Consider the following 10,646-nt stretch of genomic DNA (forward strand, 5'->3'; position numbering starts at 1 on the left):
AACTACCAACACTGGTGCTACTCTGTTTATTATCTATCCTGATTGCCTAGTCACTTCTACCCCTACCTACATGTACATATTACCTCAACTACCACTTCATTGACATGGAACTCCTTGTATATAGCCTTGTTATTGCTTTTTATTGTGTTACCATTTCCTTCTCTTACTTTGCGATTTTTTTCTTACTTTTTAACTCTGTATTGTTGGTTAAGGGCTTGTAAGTAAGTATTTCACTGTAAAGTCTACACCTGTTGTATTCGGCACATGTGACTAATAACATCTGATTTGATAGATGAGAACTAAGTGGTCCAGACAAAGCTGTCTGTCTGCCTGCCTGCTGGTCTGTCTGTCTGTCTGTGTCGGTCTGTCTGTCTGTTTTGTCGGTCTGTCTGTCTGTCTCCCTACACTCCATAATGCTGGTCTCTCAATTCAGAGTTCATTATAATATGTCTCTCTGACTACTCATATACTGTACAAAGACTACTCACATGCTGTATGGAGACAAAACAACTACTAGTCTATTTGCCCACCACCACCACCGTCGTCAAAAAGACTAGTAGCCATTTTGTCTCCATACAATCATCGCTCAGGAGTGATGTTTCCCCTAGGTACAGACCTAGGAAAACACAAAACTGACCAAAGATCAGATTTAGGCTGAGCTTTCACCTTAAAATTCGTGGGAGGGGAAAAACACAAAACTGACCAAAGATCAGTATATATAGTGGCAACCTCACTCTACTCCACAATCATGGCTCCACTTCCTGTACCAGGAAAGCAGGTCCGGGGGTAAACAACCAAACTAAATGTGAAAGAAAGAATGGCTGTTAAAGGTTTAGATGTTTCGGTGTATCATTTTGAGGCTGATCCTGGGGCAAGCGTTCCTTTATGTGGCTGAAGCAAAGACAGTCATTAACTTTCAGTTATCAAGGGTTAGGGTCTGTGGAAATCAGTCTTACAGACACATTTCTCCCAGACGTTTCATATTACTAGTAGAGCAGATATATAAGTGACCATTAGGTAAGATCAAAAGTAATAGAAATGTAACTACTTACATGTAAAACTTCCCAATAGTTAACCGGATTCCACTAGCAAGAACATAAATAAATATCACATTGCATCTTACAATAAGAGCAAAGTTATTATAGTGTGTCTGAAAACCACTGATTTAAAAAAAAAAAAAATTTTTACTTTTACTGCAAGATGTCACAATATAAGGTCTTTACATTTCTTACAGCCCAAGTCTTCCAACAAAAAATGTTCCCATTAATATGAGTTCAGGAGACAGTCAGACAGTTCATCTGTATCACTGAAACAGGATACGGCCATGATCCAACTCTCTTGTTTATCTGTACAACCTTACCTAGAGCTAAAAATCAAATCAAATGTATAAAAACAACAATAAAACACATACAAGTCTCTTGTCAACAGTATCAACAGACATCACTTCTCGTAGAGTGTAGAAAAAAAGGCTGCTGTTATTATGACATCATCATCTCTGTGTCTTCCAGGTTTAAATGGTTTTGATCCCGTCGCAGGTCGTTGTCCCACTCCGACCAATCAACAGTCACAGAAAAGATAAATAAGACATAAGCGATGTCTGTTTTGGCTGCTTTCCTTCTAAACCTCCTCCTTCCTATACCCTTTCTCTCCTCTCGCCCCTCTGGGTCTCCTGTATGTCTGGTAGCTGTGTGTGTGTGTGTGTGTGTGTGTGTGTGTGTGTGTGTGTGTGTGTGTGTGTGTGTGTGTGTGTGTGTGTGTCTAGTGCTGGTGTCCAACAGACAGCACCAGTGGTATCAGACAGCCCAGAACCAGGGCCCCAACCTCCACCTTGCTCAGTCCCTTCGCCGCTTCCTTCCCCTGAACAGGAGCGTGGCTGTGTCCGGTCCCGCCCACCTCGGGAAGGACGTGTACCGTGGCAACATACAGGAAGGTCCCGGCAGAGAACAACATGGCCACGCCCGTGGCGTTCACATCTAACAGTGCCTCTTTACTGGACTAGAGGTCGAAGAGACCAGGAAGGAAAAAGAACAGGGGAATTAGAATGAGCATCAATTCTCATGACTGGAGCATAAAGTGAAATACATTTTGAAAAGCCATAGAGAGAGAGAACAACATTTGGAAGAAATACTGTGATTCCACTCAGTCGACCACTTTAAAATGTAGCATGTTATCTCAGGCCGTCATTTCATTCTATGGGCTGGGGACAGGAGTAGTGGGAGGGCAGAGTAGCATTCTGGGCTAACTGACCTGGCTGAGTCCTACGAAAGTAACCATGGCGAGGACAGGTGCTGCCAGGGCGAAGACCAGCAGGTGTTTCCGGATCCGGTTCCTCTCTAGACCAGCATGCATCAGGAAAGAGACCAGGCCAAAGGCTGCTGGGGCCTGGGGGGGGGGGGGGGGAGAAAGACAGGTTTCAAATACACAGCTGGGGCCTGGGGGGGGGGCAGACAGTTTAACATACAGACCAATGACAACTGAACTTTATAAGAGCATTGATTGGTTACTTTCTAATTGTTACTTCATAGATGTTCCTTTTATCTGTTTTGTTCATCTTTTTTTTGTTGTTACTGAAAATAATTTTGTTTGTTTAGAATGCTGTCATAGCGTGGGTTCGTGAGGATGGAAGTTTAGAATGCTGTCATAGCGTGGGTTCGTGAGGATGGAAGTTTAGAATGCTGTCATAGCGTGGGTTCGTGAGGATGGAAGTTTAGAATGCTGTCATAGCGTGGGTTCGTGAGGATGGAAGTTTAGAATGCTGTCATAGCGTGGGTTCGTGAGGATGGAAGTTTAGAATGCTGTCATAGCGTGGGTTCGTGAGGATGGAAGTTTAGAATGCTGTCATAGCGTGGGTTCGTGAGGATGGAAGTTTAGAATGCTGTCATAGCGTGGGTTCGTGAGGATGGAAGTTTAGAATGCTGTCATAGCGTGGGTTCGTGAGGATGGAAGTTTAGAATGCTGTCATAGCGTGGGTTCGTGAGGATGGAAGTTTAGAATGCTGTCATAGCGTGGGTTCGTGAGGATGGAAGTTTAGAATGCTGTCATAGCGTGGGTTCGTGAGGATGGAAGTTTAGAATGCTGTCATAGCGTGGGTTCGTGAGGATGGAAGTTTAGAATGCTGTCATAGCGTGGGTTCGTGAGGATGGAAGTTTAGAATGCTGTCATAGCGTGGGTTCGTGAGGATGGAAGTTTAGAATGCTGTCATAGCGTGGGTTCGTGAGGATGGAAGTTTAGAATGCTGTCATAGCGTGGGTTCGTGAGGATGGAAGTTTAGAATGCTGTCATAGCGTGGGTTCGTGAGGATGGAAGTTTAGAATGCTGTCATAGCGTGGGTTCGTGAGGATGGAAGTTTAGAATGCTGTCATAGCGTGGGTTCGTGAGGATGGAAGTTTAGAATGCTGTCATAGCGTGGGTTCGTGAGGATGGAAGTTTAGAATGCTGTCATAGCGTGGGTTCGTGAGGATGGAAGTTTAGAATGCTGTCATAGCGTGGGTTCGTGAGGATGGAAGTTTAGAATGCTGTCATAGCGTGGGTTCGTGAGGATGGAAGTTTAGAATGCTGTCATAGCGTGGGTTCGTGAGGATGGAAGTTTAGAATGCTGTCATAGCGTGGGTTCGTGAGGATGGAAGTTTAGAATGCTGTCATAGCGTGGGTTCGTGAGGATGGAAGTTATTCTGTTAAGCAACACAGTGACCATCTGTTACGAAAACACACAAACCGTTAAAAACAAAACATGGACTAGAAGATGAACGAGTTGTTATTGTTTTCACTGTACCTTGTGAAGCATGATGGCCACAAAGACAATGAGCTGTACACTGGTCTGAGAGGTGGAAGCTGCTGCTCCGAGAGCCACGCCGTCCGCTGGAACATAGAGTATTGTAAATAAATATAAAATAATAATAATAATAAATCCACCAACAAGCCTTCCCACTCTCTCTTCTTCCTAAAAACATCTTGGTCTGAAACATTATAGAATAGGAGTATAATGAAGCCATCTTACCTGCTGCATGGACAACTAGTCCCAAAGTGGTGGTGATCTTTGAGCTGGCAACCCTCGCAGACTCTGGATCTAAACACACATGGACAAATCAGACAGACCACTCCCATGGACAAATCAGACAGACCACTCCCATGGACAAATCAGACAGACCACTCCCATGGACAAATCAGACAGACCACTCCCATGGACAAATCAGACAGACTACTCCCATGGACAAATCAGACAGACCACTCCATGGACAAATCAGACAGACCACTCCCATGGACAAATCAGACAGACCACTCCATGGACAAATCAGACAGACCACTCCCATGGACAAATCAGACAGACCACTCCCATGGACAAATCAGACAGACCACTCCCATGGACAAATCAGACAGACCACTCCATGGACAAATCAGACAGACCACTCCCATGGACAAATCAGACAGACCACTGCCATGGACAAATCAGACAGACCACTGCCATGGACAAATCAGACAGACCACTCCCATGGACAAATCAGACAGACCACTCCATGGACAAATCAGACAGACCACTCCCATGGACAAATCAGACAGACCACTCCATGGACAAATCAGACAGACCACTCCCATGGACAAATCAGACAGACCACTCCATGGACAAATCAGACAGACCACTCCATGGACAAATCAGACAGACCACTCCATGGACAAATCAGACAGACCACTCCCATGGACAAATCAGACAGACCACTCCATGGACAAATCAGACAGACCACTCCATGGACAAATCAGACAGACCACTCCCATGGACAAATCAGACAGACCACTCCATGGACAAATCAGACAGACCACTCCCATGGACAAATCAGACAGACCACTCCATGGACAAATCAGACAGACCACTCCATGGACAAATCAGACAGACCACTCCATGGACAAATCAGACAGACCACTCCCATGGACAAATCAGACAGACCACTCCCATGGACAAATCAGACAGACCACTCCATGGACAAATCAGACAGACCACTCCCATGGACAAATCAGACAGACCACTCCCATGGACAAATCAGACAGACCACTCCCATGGACAAATCAGACAGACCACTCCATGGACAAATCAGACAGACCACTCCCATGGACAAATCAGACAGACCACTCCCATGGACAAATCAGACAGACCACTCCATGGACAAATCAGACAGACTACTCCCATGGACAAATCAGACAGACCACTCCCATGGACAAATCAGACAGACCACTCCCATGGACAAATCAGACAGACCACTCCCATGGACAAATCAGACAGACCACTCCCATGGACAAATCAGACAGACCACTCCATGGACAAATCAGACAGACCACTCCCATGGACAAATCAGACAGACCACTCCATGGACAAATCAGACAGACCACTCCATGGACAAATCAGACAGACCACTCCATGGACAAATCAGACAGACCACTCCATGGACAAATCAGACAGACCACTCCCATGGACAAATCAGACAGACCACTCCATGGACAAATCAGACAGACCACTCCATGGACAAATCAGACAGACCACTCCATGGACAAATCAGACAGACCACTCCATGGACAAATCAGACAGACCACTCCCATGGACAAATCAGACAGACTACTCCCATGGACAAATCAGACAGACTACTCCCATGGACAAATCGTGCTCTAATAAAGTATAACCTTGTGGGCCCGGTTTCCCGGACTGATTAATCCTAGAACTGGGCTGAAAATACATTTCAATGGTGATTCTCCACTGAACTTGTTTTAGTCCAGGACTACTAGACTTAATCTGTGTCTGGGAAACAGGCCCTGAGAGTGGTGAGCTCCACCCATACTGACTGTTATTGCTGTGTGTGTGTGTGTGTGTGTGTGTGTGTGTGTGTGTGTGTGTGTGTGTGTGTGTGTGTGTGTGTGTGTGTGTGTGTGTGTGTGTACACACATGCTGTTGCCAGACTGACCGTCAGCACTGCTGTGTACGTGTGCGCTTCCTATCTGGTCGACCAGCAGCATGAAGACAAACCCCAGGACCAGGGAAACCCCGATGTAGGCATGGAGGTGCTCGTGGCTGTGGCTGTGCTCCCCACTGACCCCCAGAGCTGCATCCACACCTTCCTTGGGCTCAGACACCTCCACCCCCTTCACCTGGCCAGGGGCGTGGTGTGCACCTACACAGACAGTAAAGACAGATAGATTCAGAGACCCTAACCCATACAGTAGATTCAGAACCCTAACCCATACAGTAGATTCAGAGACCCTAACCCATACAGTAGATTCAGAGACCCTAACCTAGACAGTAGATTCAGAGACCCTAACCCATAGAATAGATTCAGACCCTAACCTATGTATTGGGTTTTAATTATTATTAAAGTGTGGGGGAGGGGGGTCAAAAGACAGCATTTACCCGGCTAATGGAAACCCTGATACACTTCACTATGTCCTCAGTGTTACCTACTTGGGCTTGCTAGCGTTTTTTTATAACTAACCCAAAATAGACTACAGACTGTCCTTTCCAATAGGAACAAATAAGTCATATTGGGCAGAACAAGCAAGCTGGGCAGAGCCAAGCACGAGCTAGCGAGATGCTATTGGCGCGTTCTAGCATGCATTTGCATATATCCGTTAGGGAACGCCTACTCTGAAGTGCACGTGTACAGTAACTAAATTCGCCTTTGCACTCCTAAACAACGTCATTAAAAAAACACTTCGGCAAAGGGTAAAGTCTACAAAACTTAGTCCACTCTGTTTGTAATAATTTCTAGTTTTGGGAACAGAAAACTGTATTGAGATCAAATGTTTCATCAATGAAAAAAAATTGGCAGAATGTCGGTCAAAATTCACCTCTTTCCATCTTCTGCCACTGCCGACCACTGGGCTTCCTCTCACCACCATATTTGGTAGTGAGAGGAAACGCCAAGCGGATGACTCAGATTCGGTGAAATATCTGTCTCATTGTTCGATCTGTGCTCATAGTACATAGTGCACTACTTTTGACTATAACCCCATAGGACCTGGTCAAAAGTAGTGCACTATAAAGGGATTATAGGGTGCCATTTGGAATATTGCCTGAGTCTCACCCTCCAGGACCTCCTCATACAGGGCATGGACCCCCTCAGGGATGATGACAGCTAGGGCAGTACCACACAGCAGCCCTGCTCCCAGGACCGTCACCAGCTTCAGCTTCTCCTGCAGGACAAGACAGAGAGGACGGAGGGTTCATCAGCATTACAGAACAACCAGGACGGAGGGTTCAGCAGCATTACAGAACAACCAGGACGGAGGGTTCAGCAGCATTACAGAACAACCAGGACGGAGGGTTCAGCAGCATTACCGAACAACCAGGACGGAGGGTTCAGCAGCATTACAGAACAACCAGGACGGAGGGTTCAGCAGCATTACCGAACAACCAGGACGGAGGGTTCAGCAGCATTACAGAACAACCAGGACGGAGGGTTCAGCAGCATTACAGAACAACCAGGACGGAGGGTTCAGCAGCATTACAGAACAACCAGGACGGAGGGTTCAGCAGCATTACAGAACAACCAGGACGGAGGGTTCAGCAGCATTACAGAACAACCAGGACGGAGGGTTCAGCAGCATTACAGAACAACCAGGACGGAGGGTTCATCAGCATTACAGAACAACCAGGACGGAGGGTTCAGCAGCATTACAGAACAACCAGGACGGAGGGTTCAGCAGCATTACAGAACAACCAGGACGGAGGGTTCAGCAGCATTACAGAACAACCAGGACGGAGGGTTCAGCAGCATTACAGAACAACCAGGACGGAGGGTTCAGCAGCATTACAGAACAACCAGGACGGAGGGTTCAGCAGCATTACAGAACAACCAGGACGGAGGGTTCAGCAGCATTACAGAACAACCAGGACGGAGGGTTCAGCAGCATTACAGAACAACCAGGACGGAGGGTTCAGCAGCATTACAGAACAACCAGGACGGAGGGTTCAGCAGCATTACAGAACAACCAGGACGGAGGGTTCAGCAGCATTACAGAACAACCAGGACGGAGGGTTCAGCAGCATTACAGAACAACCAGGACGGAGGGTTCAGCAGCATTACAGAACAACCAGGACGGAGGGTTCAGCAGCATTACAGAACAACCAGGACGGAGGGTTCAGCAGCATTACAGAACAACCAGGACGGAGGGTTCAGCAGCATTACAGAACAACCAGGACGGAGGGTTCAGCAGCATTACAGAACAACCAGGACGGAGGGTTCATCAGCATTACAGAACAACCAGGACGGAGGGTTCAGCAGCATTACAGAACAACCAGGACGGAGGGTTCAGCAGCATTACAGAACAACCAGGACGGAGGGTTCAGCAGCATTACAGAACAACCAGGACGGAGGGTTCAGCAGCATTACAGAACAACCAGGACGGAGGGTTCAGCAGCATTACAGAACAACCAGGACGGAGGGTTCAGCAGCATTACAGAACAACCAGGACGGAGGGTTCAGCAGCATTACAGAACAACCAGGACGGAGGGTTCAGCAGCATTACAGAACAACCAGGACGGAGGGTTCAGCAGCATTACAGAACAACCAGGACGGAGGGTTCAGCAGCATTACAGAACAACCAGGACGGAGGGTTCATCAGCATTACAGAACAACCAGGACGGAGGGTTCAGCAGCATTACAGAACAACCAGGACGGAGGGTTCAGCAGCATTACAGAACAACCCGGACGGAGGGTTCAGCAGCATTACAGAACAACCAGGACGGAGGGTTCAGCAGCATTACAGAACAACCAGGACGGAGGGTTCATCAGCATTACAGAACAACCAGGACGGAGGGTTCAGCAGCATTACAGAACAACCAGGACGGAGGGTTCAGCAGCATTACAGAACAACCAGGACGGAGGGTTCAGCAGCATTACAGAACAACCCGGACGGAGGGTTCAGCAGCATTACAGAACAACCAGGACGGAGGGTTCAGCAGCATTACAGAACAACCCGGACGGAGGGTTCAGCAGCATTACAGAACAACCAGGACGGAGGGTTCAGCAGCATTACAGAACAACCTGGACAGGGATCAATATTCCAACCATGAACTTCGGCCTCACATGATTAGTTACCTCACATCACTGAATATGTCAAATTGTATGTGAACGTTAGAATACATTCAAATTGACTAGTTTGACCAAAAAACCACTGTCACTGATGTTTTAAACAAATTGTGCATTGATGAGCACTGTAATCTCAGTAATTAGCTAGGGACTAACAGCTGTTGACTTCATTTCAAGTAGAACTTTCTCTGTTTCTAAGCAATGTTGTAGTTTGAGTACTACTCACCTCTGAGAAGTTGACAGCCAGAGGAATGGTTCCAGCCACATAACACCCCACCAACATGGCCAGGGAAAGCAGGCTGATCGAAGTGAAGTCGTCGATAGACATAGTTACAGCTTTGCTAGCAACAATTCGCTTGACTAATGGTAGTTAGCGTGAACTCAAGACTAAACCAGAAACTAACTGGCTCGGTTCAAGTGTTCAGAGTTTTTGTTGCTCTTCAGCTTGCTTACTAGACACGAATTGTGGTTCGTGCTGAGGCTCTAGCTAGGCAAATAACTCCAAGTGTAAACAAAGCAATGATCAAACGAAAAGACGTCGCAATTCTAGCTAAAGCTAGCTGCACAGAGGTCTAACAGCCATGTCAGTTCGGCTATAACCGTTAGCTAAATCATTTCTGGTGACTTTCAAAGGATGTACATAGGCTCCAAGTTATTGATCTTAAACGCGGTTTGTTATGCAAACATGTAAATCTAGCTAGCTAGCTACTAACTAACTAGTCTGATCCTTACTTTGCAGAAATCTAAACACCATCGGCTAGCAGAGTTAGCCTAGCAGACAATCTCAAGTTGTAATTCATAGCGTATTGCCCACATCGTACTCTCCAACGTAGCTATTTGTTATCACAATTTTTTTAAATTAAAACTAGCTACCTGCAGTAGGCTATTATTATTAATATTTTTGTTTATATATAGCTAGCTTGAAATGTTTTGCCAACAAGCCAGCATCTTCATTGCGGATGAAATGTAGCACTTCCGGGTAACGTATTCATCACTATCCACGCAAAAACATGCCACGTAAACGTGTCTTCACTGACTCTGTGGACCGACACGTCAGACGTTACATAAACCGATCTATTTACGTCTATAAAAAGGTATAACCGTTTAAGTGGACGATTACTTTAATTGTTAAATTACCATTTAAGTGCCAGAAGTTGTCCATATAATTTTGATAAGCTGCTCAATGATAATACATTTCCACACAACATCTTACAAGCCCATGGTGAAGTTTTCTTGGAACTTAATGATGACAAATGTCTATTTCATCTTCTTTGAGATTGGGTTGACGCCACTTATTGTGCTGGAAGTGAGGCCAGTTATGGCTGAGTGAACGGCTTTAGACAAAAACAATGACAGGAATGGGAGATTAGATATATATCGTTTTTAAAATGGGTCTGTGGTCTTCTCCATGTGAATATTGAAGTCACCAAAAAATGTGAGGATTATCTGTCAAGACTAAGCTGTAAATTCATCATTCTTGAGCCATGTTTCAGTCAGGCCAATCACATCAGGTTTATGATCAGTGATTAGTTCATTGACTATAACTGCCTTGGAAGTGAGGGATCTAACATTAAGTAT

The 10,646-nt window shown here is 46.0% G+C and overlaps 1 protein-coding gene across 1 annotated transcript; it reads right to left on the reverse strand.

Annotated features, from left to right (window-relative positions):
- Window positions 1–864: 864 nt before the first annotated feature.
- slc39a9 (solute carrier family 39 member 9) lies at window positions 865–10,060 on the reverse strand. The gene is made up of 7 exons (XM_014176859.2): window positions 9,295–10,060; window positions 7,062–7,170; window positions 5,946–6,152; window positions 3,998–4,066; window positions 3,773–3,858; window positions 2,248–2,382; window positions 865–1,995 (listed from the first exon to the last, which is right to left on the reverse strand). The coding sequence occupies exons 1-7, from the start codon at window positions 9,394–9,396 to the stop codon at window positions 1,759–1,761; spliced, it is 945 nt and encodes a 314-aa protein (XP_014032334.1). The 5' UTR covers window positions 9,397–10,060; the 3' UTR covers window positions 865–1,758.
- Between the last annotated feature and the right edge of the window lie 586 nt (window positions 10,061–10,646).

Source organism: Salmo salar, chromosome ssa01 (assembly GCF_905237065.1).
Source record: "Salmo salar chromosome ssa01, Ssal_v3.1, whole genome shotgun sequence".
In the NCBI taxonomy this organism is placed as follows: Eukaryota; Metazoa; Chordata; class Actinopteri; order Salmoniformes; family Salmonidae; genus Salmo; species Salmo salar.